Source organism: Cynocephalus volans, chromosome 11 (assembly GCF_027409185.1).
Source record: "Cynocephalus volans isolate mCynVol1 chromosome 11, mCynVol1.pri, whole genome shotgun sequence".
NCBI classification, from domain to species: domain Eukaryota; kingdom Metazoa; phylum Chordata; class Mammalia; order Dermoptera; family Cynocephalidae; genus Cynocephalus; species Cynocephalus volans.
In genome coordinates, this window is record NC_084470.1 from 53,498,652 (window position 1) to 53,523,189 (window position 24,538).

The 24,538-nt window shown below is 52.8% G+C and overlaps 1 protein-coding gene across 1 annotated transcript in view; it reads left to right on the forward strand.

Moving 5' to 3' along the window:
- Window positions 1-12,060, forward strand: part of VIPR1 (vasoactive intestinal peptide receptor 1) — a 29,852-nt gene extending 17,792 nt beyond the window's left edge. Inside the window, exons 4-13 of the mRNA XM_063114850.1 lie at window positions 2,144-2,250; window positions 3,668-3,771; window positions 4,264-4,396; window positions 6,729-6,882; window positions 7,415-7,475; window positions 7,747-7,813; window positions 8,182-8,273; window positions 10,760-10,889; window positions 11,135-11,176; window positions 11,869-12,060. Coding sequence (XP_062970920.1) covers window positions 2,144-2,250; window positions 3,668-3,771; window positions 4,264-4,396; window positions 6,729-6,882; window positions 7,415-7,475; window positions 7,747-7,813; window positions 8,182-8,273; window positions 10,760-10,889; window positions 11,135-11,176; window positions 11,869-12,060 — 1,082 coding nt within the window. The remainder of the gene's footprint in view (window positions 1-2,143; window positions 2,251-3,667; window positions 3,772-4,263; window positions 4,397-6,728; window positions 6,883-7,414; window positions 7,476-7,746; window positions 7,814-8,181; window positions 8,274-10,759; window positions 10,890-11,134; window positions 11,177-11,868) is intronic.
- The last annotated feature ends 12,478 nt before the right edge of the window (window positions 12,061-24,538 follow it).

Sequence of the window (24,538 nt, forward strand, 5' to 3'; positions counted from 1 at the left end):
GTCAGGTTGATCTGGTGTGCATCCCAGGCCTGCAGCTTCCTTGCTGTGTGACCACGGGCAAGTCACTTAAACTCTCTGAGTCTGGGGATCCCCGTCTTCTAGTGGGACTAATGATAACTCCTGAACCCTAGCCTTAACACATGAATGTTTGCCCCCCCACCACACACTCACACACGCATGAGCTGCTGTGTAGATGCCGATGAGTCACCCAGCTTGCGAGCATAATTCGTGATGATACCAGGTGTCCACTTTGTCACTGGGCCTAGCCTTATCTAGTCCTGGTCCCTCTGGCAATAGGGAGCCCAAAGCTTTAGTGTCCCAGCTTCAAGGCTGGTTGATTTTGGCCTTATCCCTCTTTTCTACTTGCCCAAGCCTGGTGGGAGGAAATCCCCAAAAGAATTAGATTGTGGGTGGAAGGCCCAGCCCCAGGGTCCGCAGTGAGCTCTTTAGAACTAGGGCTGAGGCAGGCCCTGTAGTTTGACGAGGGGTGGGGTTGAAGGCTCCTTCTGGCCAGGCCGACCTCTGGCTGCAATGGTGGAAAGCTGAGAGGGTTGAATAGGGGCAGTACAAGACTTTCCTCTTGTACTAGGAGCTTCTTGCAACAGTGGAGTTGGAAGGCCTGGGCAGGAAAGTGGCTGCCAAGGCAGGAAACTGGCCTAGCCCAATGCGCCTTCCTCAGCAAAGTCCTTCCTGTCCTCTCCAGGCCTCACAGTAGATATAGACCCAGCCCACGGCCGCTCCATCCTGGCTGTCTCTCCCCCACCCCAGCTGTCCCTCAGCTCCTTATCCATAAAGTAGGGTGATAAGACCTCTTTCAAAGGGTTGCCAGGAGGATTTACAGAAACAGTGAATACGGAATCACCTGGTATATTCCGGGCATACAGCGACATTTGGAAATATTAAACACACATGCACAGTGACCCTCTCTGAGCTCACAGGACAGCTTGACCCCTCTTGCAGCTCTGCACCTGGACACCAAAACAAGGCCCCGAGTCACCTCAGTGCAGATGAGGGCAAAGCTTACCTGGGAAGACTCTGCAGACCAGACCAGCTCTACCCTGTCCTCTCTGTGTGTTTGTGGGCAAGTGGACAATCTCTTGGGGCCTCCACTTCTCAGCTTTGAAATGGGGTTACTTTCCTCATCGGATGATTTGTGCACAGCACCAACCCATGGTACATTCTCAGAACTTGTCATTGTGATGAAGCTGATGATGGTAGTGACGGTACTAGTGATGAATGTGTCCTGGAATGTGGGGGACCCATTGTCCATTCATCCCCTCCCCTCCCTCTTGGGGGAGAGGCTACCTCCCCAAGGACTGGAGAGTGGGAAGCCTTGGTGGTACCCTCACTTCACATGCCCCCTTAGCAGTCCTGTCCCTTTGCTGCAACCTTGAGCCTCCCAGGACAGTGGAGAATACAGCTGCCCTGGAGCCGCAGCCTCACCTCGCTCCAGCACCCCCATCCCACAGTGCTGCGCTACTTCATTCCCCTCTCCCACGCCTTTGCCCAGGCAGGTTCCCCTGCTGGGAACTCCCTGCTTCTCCATTTATGAGCATCTCAGATCTAAGCTCTTATCAAGTGTCCTCCAACCCCCACCCCACCCCCACCCTCACACCTTTGGCCCCTCTCCAGCAACACACCTGAGCCCCACCAGGTGTGGGAGGAAACCCAGCCCCACCTGCCCAAGCAGGCTGACCGAGGAGGACTGGGCAGGTAGGGCCCCTGCCCCAGCTGTGGCCTCATGACAAAGGTTAGCACTCAGCTCATGGCAAGGGTCAGAGATCCTTCTGATACAAGGATCCAGGCTGAGTCTGTGACAAGGATCAGAGTTTACATTGTACCTGAGGTCAGGTTCGTGACCAGGGATAGGGCTGAGCACAGGAATGTCTGCTCTGATTCTGCCACCTGTACAGGAGTTTCCCCTGCACCTTGAAGGGGCTTTCCCTACCCCAGGTGCCCCCATGGTGCTCTAGGTGTCTGGGTCAGGGCAGCTGGAGCCTGAGAGCATCAGGGGTTGGTGGGAATAGGGCTGAGTTCTCTGCCCTGTACCAAGCACAGAGACAGCCACGCCCCCATGGCCTACTCAGGCCAGCTCTGCTCCCAGCCTCAGCCTCTCTCCTCCCTGCCCCTGCCCTCCACCCAGGCCGCAACGTGAGCCGCAGCTGCACCGACGAGGGCTGGACACACCTGGAGCCTGGCCCCTACCCTGTTGCCTGTGGCTTGGATGACAAGGAATCGAGTTTGGATGAGGTGGGCCTCAATGTACCCCCACCCCACCCGCAGAGCCCCTGGGCCTACCTAGGCTCTGTTCACCCTCTTCCACCAAGTGGGGAGGTTGCCATCTGTGTAGAGGCCAGGACTACTGGGGTCTGCCCTCCCCAAGCCTCCCTCTCCAGGCCTGCATTTCTGGGGACTCATCCCCTGACTCCCCCTGACAAGGTGCAGGAGGGGGCTTTCATGAGGATGACACACAGGAGGGGGTCCCCAGAGCAGCAAAAGTTGAAGCAGCACCCCAAGGCTGGGCCTCCCTACTGCTTCATGGGAGCCTTGCTCCAGGCCTGGAGGTGGCCCTGTCACATCCAGAGTGAAAACTGAGGTGCGGCTCCTGGAAGCATCCTGTCTCAGATACCCAACAGCCAGTCAGGGACAGGGACAAGAACAGGACATGTTGTTCTCAGTCCCAGGACAGGGATCTGCCCACGGAGCGGGTAAAGCATAGGTCGTCTCTATAAGGATTTGGGGATCCAGGTAGGGACATTTATGGGGAGGCTGGAGTATAACTGGAGTCCTCCACTAGGGCCCCTCACTGCTTTGGAGTACAGACACGTGTGTGTGTCTGTCTGTGATGACACCTGCCTCCAAACACCCTTCTCAGACAGGGCTTTCACTCCTCCAAGGGGGTAGCAATTCCCTCAGAGGCCTTCAAAGCCCACTAGAGCCTCAGGCCCTAGTTGCCCTAAATCCCTCTTAACGACTTGTCCCTACTCGGGTAGGGTGCAGACAGTGGAGAGGAAGGAGGGACTTGCCCAGTGACTGTCACTCTGCATGTGTGTCCATTGGGAGAGGGGGCCAAGCAAGAAGCCCTTGGCACCCAGTTTTGTCCTAGCTCCCCAGAAAGGCCAGAGTGCCCTCATCCTGCCGGCCCCAGCCTAGGACAGCCCAAAAAGGGAAGGTAGCCCAGTGTCTTCTTTAACATTCTGCATTGCCCATGGGCCTCCCCTCTCCACACAGAGAGAGGGCCTCATTCATGGTGCGGGGTGAGTCTGAAGGGCAAGCAGTCTCAGTCCCCTAGCGGGCTAAGTCTAGAAGCACAGAAGGGGTGCTGGACACATGGCTGAAGAATGAACATATGAACCACTGGAATGTGTGAGGTCCCAATTTTTCCCTCACTGACGTGTCCATCATGAAGCAGCAGAGAGGGAGTGAATTCAACACTGCCCCCACCCTGGGACACAGTCCTGTGCTGTCCATGGAAACTGGTGTACTTGTGGGTCAGGGAATTGAAGGGCGCTGCTCAGCTGCTCTTGGAAGGCTGGACCTCAGCCTCCTCATCTGCCAAGGCAGGGATGGTCAGGCAGAGTGCATAGGGCACCCCGCCCCCACCAATACCCGCCAGGTGAGCGCACGCCATCCCCACCCAAGATCCTTGCCCACCTCCCTCTAGCAGCAGCAGACAATGTTCTACAATTCTGTGAAGACCGGCTACACCATCGGCTACAGCCTGTCCCTCGCCACCCTTCTGGTCGCCACGGCTATCTTGAGCCTGTTCAGGTGAGGCCCAGCCCGGGCAACAGGCCTCAAAGCAGACCTGGCAAGTGCCATGCCCATGGTCGAACCCAGCCTGGCCCAGGCATCCCTGCCCCCTTCCATGGTTGCCCCCCAGGCAGCACACTGTCCCCACCCAGCCCCTCAGCCAGGCCAGCCTCCCCTGGAGATGGCAGGTAGCCAAGGTGTGCCATCAGTTGCAGTCTAGTCGCCCAGAGGATGGTCCTGCACGTGGGGACAGAGCAGCAGAGGGTGGGGCCTGCATCCTGGAATGAGGCACCTGGGGCTGGGCAGAGCCACGTGGATGCCTAGCCACACAGGAGGATGCGGTAGCTGGGGTGGGACCCACACTTTGGGATGGGACCCCCCTCGATGAGGGGCCTGCACTCTGGAGGCCATGTGCTCCCTCATCCCCTCTTGCTTAGAGCACAGAACAGTATTGGCTGGGGTGCGGGTCCAAGGCCCCTTCAGCCTCCCAGATCTGCACCCCCAATGCAGGAAGCTCCACTGCACGCGGAACTACATCCACATGCACCTCTTCATATCCTTCATCCTGAGGGCTGCCGCTGTCTTCATCAAAGACCTGGCCCTCTTCGACAGCAGGGAGTTGGACCAATGCTCCGAGGGCTCGGTGAGGACCTCAGTCTCACCTTCATCTTTAATCACCTGAATCTCCTCTTTTCCCCTTCTCTCCCTCTTGCTCCTCCTCCTCCTGCCTCCCCCTTCCCCTCCTCTCTCTCTCTCTCTCTCTCTCTCTCAGTCCAAGGATGGCCAAACCCCCACCTGAGCCTACCTGGCAGCTCCTCAAATCTCACTCCCCTTCCAGCAACAGGAGATGTTGCTTGGCCATCTGGGAGCTCACAGATCTGCCCCACCAATGAGAAATACAGGTGGAAATGGGACATTTCATGACCACAGCCCAGAACCCCTGTCCCACCTCTGTTGCTAACTTCCTATGTGAGCTTGGGGAAACTCCCTGCCCCAGTTTCCCCATCTGTGCAGGGACTTCCAAGTTTCCTTCTAACTCTGCCCTCTGCCATCTGTATACCCAGGGCTCTGCTCACCATGCTACCCATCCTACTCCCCACCCCCTTCCCTTGACAGCTGGAGTTGGTCCAAACACATGCAGCCTTCCTCTGCTGTTCTTCCCCTGCCACCAGACTGGTTCTGGGCCTTCCTAGAAAAGAGAAGTTAAGGCAGTGTCTAAGGAATTTGTCACCATTCACTATGGAGTCCATTTCCAAGTAATCCTGAGCTAGGGCCCCCTCACTGAGTGCCCTCCAGCTAGGACAGAGAGATTGAGACTAGCCCTGGCTCCAGCTCATTCCTTATGGTCAGTGGCTTCTTGCTTCATGAGTGACAGTGCATTACAGCAGGGGTCAGCAGTATCTTCTCCCCAAAGAATGAACCTATGATGGTGGAATCTCAGGCATCTCAACAAGGGGGAGAGAAAACCCAGGGAACCCACCATGGCCTTTCTCAGAGTTCTTCAGAGAATCCATCCCAGGAGGTGGGGGCCAAGTCTGACCCTTGCAGTATGAGCCACAGAGCCTGGGGAGCAGCCTGCAGCCTCTGGGGCCCTTGTTAAGGACAACTGTGGAGACTGGCTTCCTGATCCATTAGCAGCTCTGTGAAGCTATACTAAGGCAAGGAGAAAACACAGATAACTGTCCTGTTAAAGAGCTGAGTTATTCTTGTTGTAAAGCAAATGGGGTAAGGTGGTGGAAGCAAACACACCTGCAGCTGGAGGGACTGAAGAGCAACTTGAGGAAGGACTTTCCAACCACGGAGGGGAGGCCACTCTCTGCGAATGTCTCAAAGCCAAGGGCAAAGGAAGGAATGGTGGGAATCTGTATTCTGGGTCCCGGGGGAAGTGGAAGCTAGAAGGCTTCCTGGAGGAGGGTGGCTGTAAACTCTGGCTCACAGGCATCCAGGCTTGATCTGAAATGGGAGACCATTTCTGGCAGGGGACAGAGGACCCAGAAGACCTTCCAACTATGCCGGGTGGGCCACCCAGAGCCTCTCGGTTTCTACTCAGGGGTCTCCCCGACTCCTCCGTTGTCCTCACCTGCTTGGGGAACCCATTCTTCCACTAGCTCCTCTGGCCCCCAGGAGGAATGGTGACTCCTCTCCTCTTTTCCTTTTCTTCATTTCTACTTCCCCTTCCTCTACCCTCTTCCTAGCCCAGTTTCTCTCCCTCACTTCCATCTGGGCCCCACTCCACAGTCCCCAGCCCACTCCTCCACACATTCAGCAGACTCCTGCCAACTCAAGCAGGAATTCTCCCTCCTACCTCCTCCAGCTACCTTCCATCCTAATTGGAACAAGATGAATGAGTAGATGGGGACGGGTTTAAGTGGATGAGCAGCTTGGTGGGTGGCAGAGTAAACAGGTGCATGGATGGCTAAGTAGGCAAAAGGATAGATGGATAAAGTAAGGAAGATTGGACAGATGATGGGTAGAGGGATAGGAAGGTAGACAGGTGGATGGACTCATGAGTGGTTTTGGGGGGGTGGATAGATAAATGGATAGATGGCTAGGTGGGCAGGCTGGTATGTGAACGGAGAGATAGATAGGTGAGTGGGAAGATGGATCAATAGATGGGAAGATGAAAAGATGAAGAATGGATGCGTGGATGTTAGATGGATAGATGGGTGAGTGGGTAGTGGATGTCTAATGGGTGGGTGGGTAAATAAATGGATGAATGGATAGGTGGTGGGTGGATGTAGATGGGAAGATGGATAGATGATGAGTTGATCAGTGGATAATTAACGTCACCAGCTTATCCCTAATGCATCAGATGATCTAAAATAAGGAAAAATGTGGAAACCACTGAGTATGTTTTTAAGGGGATAATGCAAAACAACAAAGAAATTAAGTTGGATGTACTGCAAGTGTGTTTGTCCTCCCAGAGAGAGGTGTGCTAGTCCCATTGAGCCCCTTCTTTGCTCCTCCCCCTGCAGGTGGGCTGTAAGGCAGCTGTGGTCTTATTCCAGTACTGTGTCATGGCCAACTTCTTCTGGCTACTGGTAGAAGGCCTCTACCTGCACACCCTGCTTGCCGTCTCCTTCTTCTCTGAGCGGAAGTACTTCTGGGGGTACATACTCATCGGCTGGGGTATGGTACCAGGGAGGGCTGCCAGGCTGGGAACAGAGGGGACAGGGCCTGGGGAGCTCACTAGGGGGAGGGTGCCAATCCAGAATGCTGTATTAGGTCTTGTTGCAAGGCTGCAGGTCCTCCTTGCCAGGATCTCAGTCAAGCGTTGGTAAAAGTCTCCCAAACGTCTGACCCTGGGATGGCAGCTGCACCTAGGACTGATCTGTTGGAAAGATTCTGTGAATGTCCTTCCTTTTCCCCTGTATCCCTGATACACACAGGGCCACTGCTAATCTATAGGGTGCCTCTATCAAAATTTGAAAAAGACTGTCCCTCTAGGTGGACACAACCCCTCAGGCATACAGCCTCACACCCTCAGTGGAGCATCTTTGCACAGTGAACAACCTGTGGAAGCATAGAAAGCAGCCCTGGAAACCTACCCTTTTTTTTCTTCCTCCCTCTTTCTGATTCTTTCTCCTAAATCTCTCCCTCATGCTCTCTACCCCTGCTCCCTCTGCCTCTCCTCTCTTTTGCTCTTCCTTTGTCCTGACAGGGGTGCCCAGCACATTCACCATGGTATGGACCATCATCAGGATCCATTTTGAGGACTATGGGTGAGCTGTCACCCACCCCCTCCCCCTGGCTTCCATCACTTGGGGCAGGTCCCCTGGGTGGGATGATGATGCCATCCAGACTTGACAGGGGGACAAACCACAGCATGTGGTCCAGAGGGGGAGGATGGGAGGGGACCTGGGCAGCAAGTGACTCTGGGCCCTTGGTCTCTAAAGATCTCGGGGGCAGAGCTGGGGACAACTGAGAGGACTGCTGACTCTCACTTTGGCTGAGGACAACTTCTCTCATTTTTCTCCACCATACTCTGCTCAGATGCTGGGACACCATCAACTCCCCATTGTGGTGGATCATAAAGGCCCCCATCCTCACCTCCATCTTGGTAAGGCCTCCTCCCACCTCTTGAAGATGGGGAAACTGAAGCCCAGATTGTGTAGGCAATTTGCCTCAGGTCACTCAGGAAATTAGTGTCTAGGTCAGAACTGAAACCCAGGCTTCCCAATGCCTAGTGCAGGACCGTCCCCCCTCCCATCCCACCAGTCCTCCTCTAGAGTAAATGCATTGGGAGACTCGGTCCTTAGGGATGTGAAGTAGAGTTCCTGGTTGACCTGCCCAAAGGGGGAGGAGCTGGGAAAGAGATAAGATGGAGGGGCAGCAGGACCGTGGGGAAGAAGACAGGCCATTAGCCCAGGGGACTGGACACCCAGCCTCCCTTCTCTGACTGCCTGACCTCGGGCCCCCTCCCCCTAGGTGAACTTCATCCTGTTTATTTGCATTATCCGAATCCTGGTTCAGAAACTGCGGCCCCCAGATATCGGGAAAAGTGACAGCAGCCCATACTCGTGAGTGTGGGCCCGGTGCTATGGTCCCCCAGTACCTCCATCTCCTCTCCCCAAATCATCCCACCTCCCCTTGAAGTCCCCCCATCCTGAACTTCTGGAGTCACCAGAAAACCACATTGCTCTTGCCCACCTCTACCCCATGCCCCAGCTCAGTCCCCTGCCCCAGCCTCACCCTCACCGGGCTATCCTCAGTGTCCCATGTCTGCTCCTCCTGCACTCACTTACCTAACAGCCTTCCGCAGTGCACATCTGCTGCCAAGCCAGGGAGCTTGAGAAGACAGAGATAACCTCTGTCTTGCTCATACTGTGTATGAGGCAGTATGTGCCTGGGGCAGAAAAGGGGTGCAACACATGCATAGCAGATGAGTGCCCTGGGGCAGCCCCACTCTGCCAGTGAGACAGCCACGTTCAGGACTCAGTATTCCCAATAATAATGACACCTGCAGTTTACATACCAGGCATGTGCTAAGGGGTTTCCATTTTATCCACACAGTTCCCTTTTAAATTGTCCCCATTTTACAGAGAGGAAACTGACACACCCTCCCCTCTCAAGGGTTTGGGAACATATTGCCACATGGTGAGTGGGGAGAAGGGGACAGTGGTCGTGCCCCTTGCTTAGAAAGATATGAGGGCTGATTCCTGTGCCTGGGAGGACTGGAGAAAGAGGCAGATTTCACACAAGCAAAAAGGCTTGAAGGAAGAACTAAAGAAACCTGAAATTGTGGAAAGGGATGCTGTGAGAAGGGGAGTAGGGTCTGCATGTCTGCAGATGGAAACAAGAGATTGAACATCAGTGCTGTGCAGACAAGACAAACCTGGGATGTCCCACAAGGGCCTTTCCAGTCCTGGGATTGTAGAGTGTTCTTTGCCTGGCTTCTCCTTGGGAAGTCTGTGCTGTGGTTCTAAGATTCCCGACTAGAATGTCACGAGCTGCTGGATTTACGATTCTATTCTGGAACCCTGTGATTCTCTCTGATGAGACTGACTTGCATTCCTGGTGTGACAGCATTCTCTCCTGCTGGGTGTGTAGGTGGAGCTTCCCTTGCTGTTTGAGAAAGGAAGGCCCTGGGGAGTCTGCAGTCTGTTGAGGGGCAGCACTTTGGGCCTATGCACCCTCATCCTCTTCTTTACCTGAGGGGCCTTATTTCCCCCAGTATATAATGGCTCCAAAGAGCTTGAAGCTGTGGCAAGGATAGCTGGTCATGGCCAGGTCTGTGTGGGTGAGATGGAAAGGGAACAGCTGGCAGCAGGCAGAGGGGTGGGGGGAGTTGGAGATGGAGCTCCCCATAGAGGGGCTGTCAGCTCCCACTCTTCACCTCCCCATAAGTCTTCAGTTTAAAGAAAGCTTCCATCTGTCAGCCTCAGGCATGTGGGATAAGTTTGCAGCCAAGGAGGGGTGGGCAGTGCTCAGGATCCTGGCATGTCTAGGAACCAGGTCCAGGAAGGAAGTGGGAGAGGCAAGACCAGCTCCTCTGCCCCCAGCTTACTGTGGGGTCTCAGGCCCCAGGCTAGGCCTCCCTGAACTGACTGCCAAAGCAGGAGAAATTGGGGCAGGAACACCCCTCCCCCGCCCCCCGTCCCCACCACGACCACCTCTCTCAGCCAGGGAACCATGGGCTCACACTGCCTGGACCAGCTATGAGGTCAGGTGGCTGGGAGGCCTGAACAAGGTTGAGCCCTGTGCCACAGGAGAGAGGCAAGCATTTAGAGTAAATGCTGATCCTACTCAGAGCACAAGGCTGGTGGAGGAAGGGCTGGTCCTTGAGAGCATTCTGAGAGTGTGCGCATTGGCAGCAGAAGGATGCAATCTCAGAGAAGATGGCAGCTCCTGGAGAAGTGGATACAGTAGAAAAGCCAAAGACACAGGGCTCTACTGATTAACCCTGGGTCTTCCCTGGTGACCAAGCACAAATGGGCACCCACCGTCCTCCCAAGTGGCCTTGGGCATATGTGATCAGAATCCCAGTTAAAAGGATTTCCTTCCCAGGGTCCTCATTCCCAGTAGGAAATTGGTCTGTCATGGATGCACTAAACTTTATAGCACCCAAAGCCACTTCCAAGTTTGCAGTGGGTCCCCATTTCTATAATTTGACTATGTTGAACATATATTTACCCCATTATACAGACTGGGGAAACTGAGACAAGGAGAAAGGGAACCAGGCTCTCTTGTTGCCTCCCCATTAGCTGAAATCCCACTATTACCCATCATCCTCACTGGCCTCTCCTTTGTACTCTCTTCCACAGAAGGGTGAAATTGGAGGGGGTTTCTTTCTCTCTTGGGCTTCCCTCTAGGCTAGGAGGGCTGGGGGCATGAGGGCAGAAACCCTGCAGATATCGGCACAATATTTAGGGGAGCCAACAGTCCATCTTCACACATCCTGGTCATTGTCTCCGTCTTCTGTGCCCCCAGCTGCCCCCATGCCAGGCCTATTGTATCCACACTTGTGAACACACATACTCATGGGATGCCCCTCCCCTGTCCCCAGGAGGCTGGCCAAGTCCACGCTCCTGCTGATCCCTCTGTTTGGAGTGCACTACATCATGTTCGCCTTCTTCCCTGACAACTTTAAAACTGAAGTGAAAATGATCTTTGAGCTCGTCGTGGGCTCTTTCCAGGTATAAACTGTTGAGTTAAAGCTACATTCTTCTCTGGTCTTTAAGATAATTCAGCCTGGGACCCTGGCCATTTGCCACTGGATTCTAATCTTTTCATTGATATTGTTAAGTATTGGTTAAGCACCTACTTCATGCTTAGCCCTTTCTTTAACCAGGGGAGCACAGGGGCTGGGGCCAGGGGTGGGGTGGAGCTGGGAGCTTCTGGGGTCTGTCTACCTCACCTCTCCTGTCCCCTTCCTCCCCAGGGATTTGTGGTGGCCATCCTCTACTGCTTCCTCAATGGTGAGGTAAGCCCCTCCCAGACCTTGGGGGTCAGGAAACAGAACCCCCAGGCCCAGAGTCCTGAAACACTGATGGGATATGTGCAGAGCAAGGATAGGTTAAACCTCGCTACTCCAAGTATGGTCCTCAGACTAGCAGCAATGGTGTCACCTAGGACTTTGTTAAAAATGCAGATCTCTGGGACCACCCCAGACATGCTGACCTAGAATCTGCATTTTAACAAAACCCTAGAGGGAGGGGGATGCATGCACATCAGACTTTGAGAAGCATCTACTTAAATTGCTGTGTGCAGAGTGAGAGGGGAGAGGTGGGGGAAGCGAGTGAAAGCTGAGTTGCTGTGGAACCCTGGTTAAAAAGCACAAAAGTCCACCTGGATGAGCTCAAGTGAGCTGGAGGGCCAGGAGAGGAAGAATCGGGGTACAGTCATTCCCAGGCAGCATCCTTCATCCTCCCTGGACTTCATTCTCTGCTCCTCTCTGCCTCCCATCTTTCCGCGCCCCCCCACCTCATCCCCACCTCCAAGGTCTTGATTTGAACCCGGCCCCAACAAGGTCCCAATTCTCCACTGCCCAGGGCAGCATCTGGGTCTCTCAAGTTAGACTTCCGCAAGAGGATATGATTGGCTGTCTTAGTCTCTGCTTGGACAGCAGCTCAATCCGCAGTGGAGGAGGCTTCTGACCACCCTCCCCTCTCCTAGGTGCAGGCGGAGCTGCGGCGGAAGTGGCGGCGCTGGCACCTGCAGGGCATCCTGGGCTGGAACCCCAAATACCAGCACCCGTCGGGAGTCAGCAACAGCGCCACGTGCAGCACGCAGGTCTCCATGCTGACTCGCGTCAGCCCGGGTGCGCGCCGCTCCTCCAGCTTCCAGGCCGAAGTCTCCCTGGTCTGACCGCCAGGTGCTCAGAGGCAGAAGGGGGCCCCTCCCACCCCCTTCCACCCACCCCGGCCAGTACCGGCGGCAGAAGCCTACCCGGGCGCGGCCAGCCCCAGCCCTGGGCTGGGAGGCTGCCCGGGCTCCCAGGCCACTGTCCGGACACTCATCGAGAACGCAGCCCGCGCACCTGCCTGGAGCGTTTCTATGCAAGCAGGAGAGCTGGGAGGACGTGGGGTGGAACTCAGTCATCAGACTCCTCCTCCAGAGGCCCCCTCTACCAGCCAAGAGCAAGAAATCTGCATACTCTCATCCTGACTCCGCCCCCGGCATCTCTTCTGAAAAATCGGCGGAAAGCAATCGCCCATCCTCAAACAACTTTGGTGTTATCTGGGGGCAGAAAGGTCCTGCCCCAAAAGGTCACTCATCGCCACCACACCAATAGTGCCTGAAATTCTACCATTGCTGTCAAGTTCCTTTGGTTTAAACATTGCCATTCAGACATCATCTCTGAAGCAGCGGTGAATTTTCCCTGTGTCCTCTAAGTGCCAGCTTTTCAAGATGTGTGTTTCTGTGCTTCAGGTAAATGCGGTTGTGATTTGGTGTTTTGGTTTGGGGAGCACGGCTATGTTTGTAGTCCCCACTGAAGCGGAATGGTTCCAGCGTCAGTCTGGTAGCTGGGACAATACAACCCAGGCACTGAGGAACTCGGGGGCCCCTAGGAATTGAGAAGACTGCCACCAGAGAAGACTGTGGCCTCAGACTAAGCCTACCTGTTCTCCAAGCCTCAGTGGCCTCGTCTGTCAAGTGGAATCAGTCGCACCCATCTTTATGGGCTGTGGAAGCAGCAGCCATCAAGACTGCACTCCTTGGCTGCTCATCAATGTGTCAACTCCTGTAGATATGGCTGATGGGAAAGTGAAAGCACAGACTCTTAACTGCTACCTTTTATGTACTGTAACCAGCCGACCCTCTTTGGTTATTTATATCACCACTGATATTATTATTGCCGTTATTCCTGTATCTCCATTCTCATCCCACCCTCCCTGGATTGTGGCTGAGGAGTCCTCCAACCCATGTATCTGTTTGCCAAGAGCCTAGGGGTCGTGGCATGCTCTGTCTGCCCTCACCCCTGTGGCCACACAGCTTCCTACCCATGCCCCCACCAGAAGATCCACTCAGGACTGCAACAGGCTTATGCAGCAATAAATGTTGGCTTGGATTGGCTTGGTTGCCTTGGTGGTTGATGTTCCCATGTGGCCTAAAATGGGGACCAGCTTCCAACTTGTAGCCATCTCCCCCTACTCCAAGGAGGGATGGTCCAAAATATCACTGAAGCCAGATGCCACCACCCCTCTGGCTTTGGACAGGATTCCCACATTCCTTGTGAGAAGCACACAGTTCTGAGGGTCTTCAATTCACATCTTTTTGAGTGGTCTCCTCTCTCTTCTGAGTGTGATGAAGTTCAACCAGGTGCCCACTGGGTCCAGCCACCCCATAAATCTAGCCAAGAGGAAACCGTTGTAGTCTTAGATCAATGCAAAACAGCTGACATAGCTGCCCGAGGTCCCAGAAGTGGTCAATTGTGAGGGTTTCACAGGCTACAGTCATTCCTGCAGATAAGGAGCAAACAGGTTATGAATTGACCGTGTCACCATGGCCCAGCCAAGAGTAGGGAGATAGAGGACAGCACAAATGTCACCCACACAAGCAAATGAGCAGAGACAATGCAATTAATAGAAAGATTTAGACACAGGCAGTATGGTGAAGTAGATAATGTCAGTCAGCAAGAGGTGTCTCCAAAGCTGTTACCCGAGCTGACCTTCTTGGGTTCCACCTCCTGCACACTTGTAAGAAGGTTGCCTCCTGCTGCAGGAGAAGAGAGAGGCCAAATTGGTCAGAATGGTCTGGCAAAAGCTCAGATCTGACTGCAAGTCCCTTCAAAGCTTGGTCCTACTCAGGACCATCCCAGGACCCATCACCAAATGATAACTCCAACCCAGTACCCTCAGCGGCCCGAGTCAAGGGTGATCAGGTAAGGATAAGAGTGACTGTGAACCTGGGCAGAGGCAGCCCCAGGCAAATACACTCTGATCAGTCACCCAGCGTATCCAGGAGTGGCAGACTCTCTCCATCCAGATTCACACTCCATTCCCAGCCCTGTGCATGGTCAGTTGTAGGACCGAGAAGGAAGTGGTGCCCTTAGCCCTAACCTCATACCTCCCCAGGCTTGCTGGAGAGAGCATTCTCAGCACTCTTCTTCCCCTCCACCTGCCCAGACCAACACTGGTGACCACCAGTGGGGTGCTGTGGTGGAGAGCTGAGCTAGGATGTTGGAACTCCTGGGATTTGTCCATTCTTCCCTGACAGCCTCATATTGCGACCACTCCAAGGCCTAGGGGATGATAGCTAGGGAGCAGGCAGTATGTCCATGCTTTCTCACCCAGCTTTCTCACTCTCTAGTTTACCTTCTCCCACTTCCTACTGAGTGTCCCTCTGAACTGGTTCCAGAGACCTTGTCCATCCCATACTCCTCAGTAAGGTCCAAAGGACCCAGCCCCAGTCTTTTAGTCCCATTTCTGCTTCAGACTTTCTTGAAGATCATGAGCAGGTCCTCGCCCTTCTCTGGATGTCAGTTTCTCCACCTGCACAATAGGGGATGGTGCTAGATGGCTTAGCTTAACTCCTGGCTAAGGCATAGCTAGCTAAAGAGGAAGGGGCTGCCCAGAGCCCTCTCCCACCCTTTCTGCCCTTTGAGCTCGGGGGAGGACAGAAGCTGGAGGGGTAACTCCAAATAGTCTGGGGGGATGAGGACTACAGAGAGGATGGAGGCTGTGCAGAGAACGAGATCAGAGAACTGGTAAGACTCCTTGAGAGATGAGCTCAGGCTGGAAGAAGAGGGGAGGAGGAATAGGGGAAACAGAAACAGGAAGAGCCAACATATCTGTAGAAGCAAGGTGTCTGCAGAGGAGAGGGCAGCACCCTGCATTCCACATCAGGGACTTCATGGACTGCCTGAGCTGTGTGAAGGCCACGAGGGGCCCCCCACACCAATCTGGACCTGGCCTACCCCTCAGTGCCTGAAATCCCCCCCATTAGTGTGTCATGGCTTCAGGGTAAGGCAGAGAGCCCTGGGGAGGGGAGCAGAGTTATCAGCCAAGAGAGTAAAGAGCCAGTGAAGCAGGGAGACCCAAGATGTGGGCAACGAAAGGGAGGACTTAGATGGGTCCCTGCCCATACAGGTGACATGGAGTGAAAAGCTCAGTGATAGGCGTTCAGGGATGGGAAGAAGCTGACACACAGTCTCAGGCTGGCAGAGACCATAAACGGGCATCCCAGGCTGGGAACAGCAATGGAGTAACCACAAGCAGGATTTCTTCAGTCCCCTCCCCTTCCTCTAGCTTCTGGGTCCCTCTCCTGCCTTGCCAGGCACCTGTCGGGCCAGGCTAACTCATCTCTATTGCCACCTGGTGGGTGCTTCCAGGACTTCACCAAGGCTGGCCTTAATGCCCAAACACCACAGTGCAGGCCCCTCCTCAGGAGGCCAAATGACATAAAGGGCAGGCCTCACCCCTGAGCTCCATTCATAGTGAGATACAAGAGGGAGGAGGTGGTGAGCCCATAAGACTGGTCCCCAGGGTCAGCCTGGGATTAAGGACACCCAGGTCCTGGCCCTGGGACCCAGGCCACTGACCTCTGCAGCACACTAAACCTGCCTTAGACCCAGCTGTAACCTGAGGTAGACCCCAGCCTCTGGTTGGCCACAGGCTAGACCCTGGCCCTGACTGAGCCCTGACCTCAGTCCCTGAGAGCAAAGCCCAATTAACTCAGGTGGGTACCTCCTGGGAAGACAAGGACAAAGAGCCCCCCACCATCCCAGTGCAGACAGCCATCATCCCCTCCATGGCAGAGGCCATCACGTGGGTGACTCATGCCACTCAATGGTACAGGCTGCCAAGGAGGATGGCCAGTCTGCCAACAGAAAGGATAAGGGACAACTCTTCAGGTGTGGTGACATTGAGGTGGTCTCTGAAGACTCGGTAGGGGTCTCCAGTTCCAAGGGAACTTGACAGGTGCCAAGGACACCTGAATCCAGGTGAGCTGGCGTTGGGGGCCCTTCCCAGCGGGAACACAGTGGAAGCTTTTTAAATAAGGCGAGGGGATGAGGGCGGGTATTGGGCAGGCCACTCTGGCTGCTGAAAAGGGCCCAAGGGGCAGGCCTGGGGAAAGCTGCCAGTCTGTCATCCAAGTGAGGGAGAAGGAAAAGGGGGGTTGGAGAGGTGATGACCTGGTTTGGGACATGCTGAATGTAATGTCTGTGGGACATCTGGGGAGAAGCCCCAAAGCTGTTGGAATCAGGACCTAAAGCAACAGGGCCCAGGCAGGGGGTGGGGAGACCAGGGCAGCTCCTGTGGGAGAGGGGCGTGTGGGGACTGTGTATCCCCATGTGGCATCCCAATCTGGTGTGATGGGCAGGGATGGGGTGAGGAGTCAGGATCAGCCCCTGCATTCCCACTGCTCACCCAGGGCCTGTTTTAATGAGCATGGCCCAGCTTCCCTCCACCTCCCCCCACGTGGGAACAGGAACTGCTCTTATCTCTCCTGGGGAAGGGGGCTGGAGCCACAGCTGGCAATCATTAAACACGCTGATCAGGCCAGGGATGGCTGAGATATTAATAGCCAGGAGTTGATGGCCCTGGAGACACAGCCTCCCAGGAAGAGGGACAGTAACCTCAGCAGGCCATGGGGATAAGGAAGACAGGTCAGGAGGCCATCCTGGCAATGCCCCAGGCTCCACGCAGGACAGATGGGGTAACCAAAGTCCAGAGAAGGGAAGGGACTTGCATGGGATCCCAGTAATGTCATCAGTAGAGCCTGGCCTTGAACGCGGTTCTCCAAATCCCAGAGCCCTGACTATTCCATTACATGGATTGTCACAGGGGAGATCACTGGGGGTGCACCATGTGGAAACACAAGAAGAGCAGACAACACTGATTCTGATTTTACTTAAAATCTTGGTATTTTGTTCATTAAGTGTTTTTTGCATTAATTTTGATTTTTAAAATATTGCGTTAAATATTATTTATATTGATTACTGAATTTTTTTGCTACCGTCTATTAAAATTTGCACCCAAGGCAAATGCTTTTTTTGCCTCACCCTAGTCCCAGCCCAGCTCCCAGAGGTCCCAGCATCTCTGAGTCCCAGGATGTCGGCATAGAAGAAAATTTGGAGAGCTCTGGACTAGCCTCTATGTGACTCAGAGGGAAAGGATCCTGCCAGGGTGATGTCCGCTAGAAGTAGGCAGCTCCAGGGCTAATTCAGCAGCTCAACAGTGTCATCACAGTCCTAGGTGTTTTCTGTCTGTCCACTCTGCCATCCTCAGTATGTTGACTCTCATCCTCACACTTACTCCCTCACGATTGCAAAATGGCTGCTGCCGTCCCAAGCATCGTGCTCTCACAGAAGCCCATCCCCTGACAGGGAGGACGATTTCTCCTATATGTCTCCTTTCATCAGGTAAGATGATCTTAGAATCCCAGGACCCACCTTTTGCACACTCTCCTCAAGCCAGAAGTAGGTTATATACCCAAACCCCAGCTGCAACAGAGGCCAGATTGATTTCTATGAGGGAAGTTGATCTGCTGAGGAAGAAGGGGAGACGGCTGTTGAGTAGGTAAACAGCAGAGTCGTACTCAGTCTGCTTTGGGATGTCTTTCACAGTCTCTCCACCTGAGCCTGGTGGTAAAGGTGAGGGAGCCAAATCAGTCATGGTTCAGTGTGTGAAAGAGAAAACGCTCTAGGTGTTTCATGCAGAAAGAGACTTAATGCAGGGAATTAAATGTAGGAAGGCGTGGAGGAATGGAAGTTGGGGAGCACCTCTGTTTTTCATGGTCACACCACCAACAGCTGCCACTTTGCACATCCATTAAGCTGGTGACAAGGAAGGAGAAGGAACATAGTGTTCTGCTGCAGCAAAAAACTCATGTCTGCTAGATCCCACCCATTGGCCACCATGCTGCAGGAAGAAAGGCTCCCACCTCCCTTCTGCCTCCTGACCCTCCAGCAGTGCTTCCCTCTGGCAGAGTCTGAGTTGCGTCAGAACCTTAGCAGCAAGGGAATCTGGACAGGTAGTCTTGGGCCTTCCAGCCCCTCCAACACAGTGGAATACGGAAGGGGCTAGAGAAGAGGCCAAGTGCCAATAGACCCATATGTAGCACAGGGGTCAGGTGGCATGGTAGCCTGAGTCCCCAGAAAGAAGAGCTGGGACTAGGAAACAGAGAACAATAAAACAGGGAAGCAAGGAAAGCCCTTACAGAGATATTGAGCAGGTCACTGCAGGGCAATGGGGACTCATTTCCACTGGGACCCTCTGAGGAGCTGGCAGAACATGCCTCAATACTGTCCACCTGAGGGACAGAAAAGGGGAGCATTAACCACTGGCTCCCATCACCTATTACTCAAGGTTTGCCCTGTCAGCCCCTCACACTTTCAGGCTTGGCATGCATGAGTGTCAGTGGGGTTCCTGTGGGAGTCCCATTCCATGGCATCAGAGGAACTCCGGGGTGGAAAGTGACAGCTATGTGCTACAGCTGAGGTGAGGAGCTCTCAGCTTCTCCTGTAGGAGTCTGGCAGAGGTAGGAAAAATAGGCTATGAGGCAGAGGGCCCAATACGGGCGGCCTCCTGGGGGTAGAAGAAGAGCCTCACATGAAGATGCCCTAGGGTCTCTGCACTAGGGTCTTAATGCAGACTCACTGGCCCTGCTGCTGAAGCCTGTGGCTGGGCTACTCGTAGTCTGTTGCCCCAGGGTCAACCCCAGGTCACTAGCCCCACTGTGGCTCATTCTGGCCCCTCTGACACCTCCAGTCTCAGCTGTGCCTCCATCCAGCCTTGGGTGTGACCTGCCCTTGCCATGGCCTCTATGGCAGACTCATCTCACCATTCACCATGGCAGCTCTATGACCAGCCCACCAGTTTCAACTCAGCCACCTTTCTGCTTCCTGTGGAGCATGCAGGGATTTCGAGATCCCTTTTGGGCCTCTGGGAGCTGAGAGCAGCTTGGGGGTGCTCACTCAGACCTTCTTGCCGTTAAGTCTGTAGCTCCACCATTTTTACCCAGAAGGGCCACTTAAGGGGCCCAGGCTGCCTGGAGGGCTATCTTCCAAATGCAGAGTAGAACACACATCCCCTCTATTTTCAGCTTTCAACTTTTTCCCTCAAGAGTTCATTCCAGATAATGAGACCAGGACACGTATGTCAGACAGAGTCTTCCCCTTCTTTCCACCCTTAGCCAGCTATGGGGTGGGGTGGGCTTCCCCCCCTCCCCTCTATCCTACCCTCCTCCTTTTGGAGATGGCATCCCCCTCCTCTGCCTTTCCTCTCTCAATGGTGGAGCAGCTTCACAGGAATATAATTTCATGAGGAGGGGATGAGAATTACATCTACCTAAGCTTTTCAAAGTATTACTGTCAATATATTCATTACTGAGGACTTACCGTGTGCACAGTTCTAGACAGAGGATATAGTGGTGAACAAGGTGGAGCCCTTACCCTCATGGAGCTGACCCTCTAATGGTGGAGACAGATAATAAATGAAAAAAGTGATAGAAAAAAGCAAGCAGGAACTATGCATCCGACAAGGGATTAATATCCATAATATACAAGGAACTCAAGCCATTAAACAGTAAAAAAACCACATAACCCAATTAAGAAATGGGCAAAAGAGCTGAATAGACATTTTTCAAAGGAAGACATACAAATGGCCAACAGGTACATGAAAAGATGCTCAATATCACTAGTCATCAGGGAAATGCAAATGAAAACCACATTGAGATACCACCTCACCCCAGTTAGACTGGCTATAATCAAAAAGACAGTGAATAACAAATGATGGCAAGAGCGTGGAGAGAAGGGAACACTACTGCACTGTTGGTGGGACTGTAAATTAGTAAAACTACTATGGAAAGTGGTATGGAGGTTTCTCAAACAACTACAGATCGAACTATCATATGATCTAGCAATCCCACTTCTGGGTATATACCCAGAAGAACGGAAATTATCCTGTCGAAGGGATACCTGCACTCCCATGTTCATTGCAGCTCTGTTCACAATAGCCAAGACATGGAACCAACCTAAATGTCCATTGATGGACAATTGGATAAGGAAAATGTGGTATATATATAGCATGGAATACTACTCTGCCATAAAAAAGAATGAAATACTCCCATTTGCAACATCATGGATGAACCTGGAGAAACATGTTGAGTTTCTCCAGGTTCATCCATGATGAAAGGAAAGCACAGAGGGATAAGTACCACATGTGCTCACTCATATGTGGGAGCTAAGAGAGAACAAAGGAAGGAAAAAGACCACAGTAGTGTGTTGGACTTGCAAAGGGAGAGAACATATTTCGGGCTACAAAGTGTAGTGGGTGGGAAAGGGGGAGGGGGAGGGAGGTTTGGGGCTAATTGGGTGGGGGACATGGGGTACAAATGCTATTTGTGGTAATGGGTATGCTGCCAGTATGAATCTGGCCTTCACATCACGGGCTTGAGGGGTGATGATCAGCTTTGTATCTAGTGAATATTCATAACCAATTAAAAAAAAAAGAAAAAAGAAAAAAGCAAGCTGGATAAGGGGGTAGAGTAAGGGGGTGCTCTGTTAGTTGGGGTAGTCAGAGGCAGCTTCCCCAAGGGGCTGGCAATGGAGCAGGAGCAGGTCATTCCCCTTCCTTGATAATCAAAGGATTTTAAACCATAGACGTCAGAGCTGCGGCCCAGAGACCTTGAGGTCCAGGCCAAAACTTCCAGTCCCCTGTCTCTGCAGAAGCAGCCAGGACAGTATCTGAGGAGAGCCAGGGGGCTTGGAGCCTCTGCAGGGTCTCAGCTTCCCCAAGGCAGGGGCTCAGGGGTTCACTGCTTGCCAAGCAGTTGGGAGAGGAGGCCTGCCTGGACATGGTGAGATTTGTTTCTTGGGCCTCCACTGCTGTGGTGACTCAGCCCCACAGACTCCATCTGGGCATGGGGACCAAGAAGCTCCCCCCCACCCCCCAGCTCATTGTCCTCGGTGCCAAGTGACAGAGAACAGGCAGCTCTTGAAAAGACTAATATTTACTCTTCAAACGGGAGCTGGCACAGGCTGTTTCCTGCAACTGGCGTCTGGCTCACCCCTTGGGATGGACACAACAGGAGGCACTCCGGGAGATAGGCAAATGTCCCCTCGGACGCCAGCATTCAGGACAAGACTGTGTGTGTGAGATGGGGACAGCATGTTCCAAGGTTCCATTCGACACATTTCATCTCTGCTTGCACACCTCCATGGTAGAGAACTCACTGCCGCTCCAACCCCTGCTGGACAGCTCTGTGAGAAAGTTCATGCTAATGTTGGCCCATGTTCCTTGCCTCTGGCCCCTGGGGCCTCAGAAAATGTGCCTGAAACAAACCCCTGGGGGCATTGGTGGTCCTTGTCACCTCTACCCAACCCATCCCTGCCTGCCTCCAGCCTCATGTCCCCAGGCTCACACTCTGGGCTCTGTGGCTAGAACAGGCTATTTCTGGGGTGGAAGAACTTTGCCTTAGGGGCACCTCTGTCCCCCTGCAGCTGTGTTCCTTGTCCTTGTGACAGACCTTCAACTGAGTGCCTTGTGTGGGAAGGAGTCTCAGCCAGGAAAGTACTGGTCAGATGGCCTGAATCTGGGGAAGAGAGAGTGCCTGGTGGTCAGAGCCACTCCCACCTGCCCACTTTCCCTCTGAGGCACCCTCTTCTTTGCTCTCCCCCTTTCCTATCCCCCAGGGCTTCCAGAAGCTCTTTCTGACCAATATAACCTCTAGCCTTTGCTTCAGTTTCTCCTCTCGCCCACCAGAGCAGCCCTGGAGGCTCAAACACTGGCAGCACGTGGGGATTTGGAGCCCCTCAAAGGCCGGCTTTCTCAGCCTTGTCATGTCAGCTCTAAGGCTGGGCCCAACCAGAACAAGATCTCCTAGGTGAAATGCAGGCCCACTTCATTTTGCCAGGGCTCTCAGAACTGACTGCTGACTCTAGCAACCCTCCATTTTTTCCTTTTTTTTAATTCCTTGTTATCCATATACCTAACGTCCATGCTCTGGGCCCCTTGTGGTCAAACATTCAAATGTATTTAACATATATCTTTTTGCATATATTCTTACAAAATACTTTATCATTTTGTGTGCATATATTTCTAATCATATAAAAGTTACTTTTCACTCAGCTCTAAGTTTTGAAGATCCATCCATCTTGCAACATTCCATCTAAATCCAGTACTTCTGCCTGCTTCGTGGTGCTCTGAGGTAAGCCTGCACACTTTATCTGTCCATGATGGATACACAGGTTGCTTTCCACCAACACAAATAATGTTTCAATAAACATTTATCTTCAGACATGTCCCCTTATGGATCTGTGTAAGAACTTTCCTGGACATAGAACCAAAAGTGAAATTTCCACATCACGAGTACGTTATGTGCACACTTCATTTGGGTAGGTAAGCTGTATTAGTTTGCTAGGGCTGCCATAACAAAGTACCACAGTCTGGGTGGCTTAAACAACAGGAATTTGTTTTTCTCATGATTCTGGATGCTAAAAGTCTGAGATCAAGGTGTCTGATAGCTGTCTTCTCCTTGTGCCTTCACAGAGTCTTTCTCCTGTGCTTGTGTCCTAATCCCATTTTATAAGGACACAAGTCCTATTGGATTTGGGCCCACCTCTGTGACCTCATTTTACCTTAATTACCTCTTTAAAGGCCCTATCTCCAACTACAGTCACATTCTGAGGTCTGGGGTTAGGACATCAACATATGGATTTGGGGGGACACAATTCAGCCCCAAACAGTAGCATGGCTCTGAAGACTCGCTGTGCCTTTCTGCTCACGGACAGCCGTGCAAACATCCTGCATCCCCACCCCCTCCAACGCTTGGTGCCATCACGCTCTTCAAGTTTTGCCAAACTCATAGGCATAAGGAGATATCTTACTGTTGTTTTAATATGTATTTCTCTCTATTTTTAATGATTTTAAATCTCTTCATATGCTTATTTGCTTTTTTGGGTTTTCTCTTCTGTAAATTGTCCATTTTTCCTATTGGAATTGCCTTCTTTCTTTTCTTGCTGATATACAGGAATTGCTTCTAAATGAAGGGAGAAAAATAGAATTTAAAGATAATACAAGTATGTCCATTAGTAGCCTCCTGTTAATTTTGAAGCACCTTCCTATTAGTACCTTATTGGTTTCAAGCATTGAAAATATCTTCTACCATTCTTTTAACTTTGCCCATGAAACCCTTATTTGTATGTAATCAAAACTATCCATCATTTTGCCTTAAGGGTTGCGTCTATGGCATTTTTGTTTAAGAAGTATTTTTCCACCCCAGGCCACAGAGATATTCTTCATATTCTTCAGCAAACCCTAGATTTTGCCTTTCACATTTGATCCAGCAAAGTCTTAGAGGTGACTCAACAGAGGCAGGCAGGGCCTCCTTGCCAGGTGCACTTGGGTGTGCCCCTTCCTCTTGGAGCCTCTCCTCTGCTGGCAGTGCCCAAGGAGGCTTGGCAGCTGTCAGGCAGCACTGCTGCTACCTGGCCCCCATCAAGGGGTAGGGGCCAAGAAAAAAGAAGGCAACTCATCAGTGTGAACTTTTCACCCAATCCTCCTGGCACAGAAAGGGCACATTCATGGGCCAAGATCCCCTTTTATTCTTTGTGGGTGCTGCCAAGTAGTGGACAATCCATTGTTCCCAGCCCAGGGGATGTAGCTCTGAGTGATAATGTCACTGGCTCCCTAGGACAGGCCTCAGCTTCCCCACCTGAGCAACGAGGGGGTTGAATCAGATGATATCTGAAGGCTCTGCCAACTCCCAAATCCCAGAACCCAATAACTCAGATGTTTATTTTGGAAGGCTTTGCCTTCTTCCAAAAGATTCTGACTCAGGACAGATGGTGTAGAGAAGCTTGGAGCGTGCATTCTGTGATGAATTTAGAGGAGGGTCAGGAGAAGACGGTGCATTTGCTTCTTTTCTGGGAACTTTATCAGCTGCTACAGGAACGCCTCTACAAAAGGGTGCAGTCCCCAGGCTGGGAACCTGACGATGTGCCAGCAGCTGCGCCTCCTGGTGGCCATTCTGTGGCTGGGCTAGTCCTGAGGGGTGAAAACTTCATTACCGTCATAGTACAGACAGGAGTCCAGAATCCAGAGCCCTGAAAGTGCCTGCCCAGGAGCACACAGTGGGGCAGGGGCAGGACCTACAAAGAAGGCAAGCCTTCCGGCCCCCAGGGCAGCACTGCGACTGCTATTTTGGATGGAGATTAGTGCTAAAGACTGTTTGAGCCCTTGCACCTCTCTAGACTTCACTGGACAAGAGAACCTGGGTTTCATGTCCCACAATACCCTCTCCCATTAGGTCAGGCCCACATTAACTCAGGATTTTTCACAAGTATAAACACACACATTAATAAACACTTCGGATTTATTTTCCCACTTTTGAAGCCACC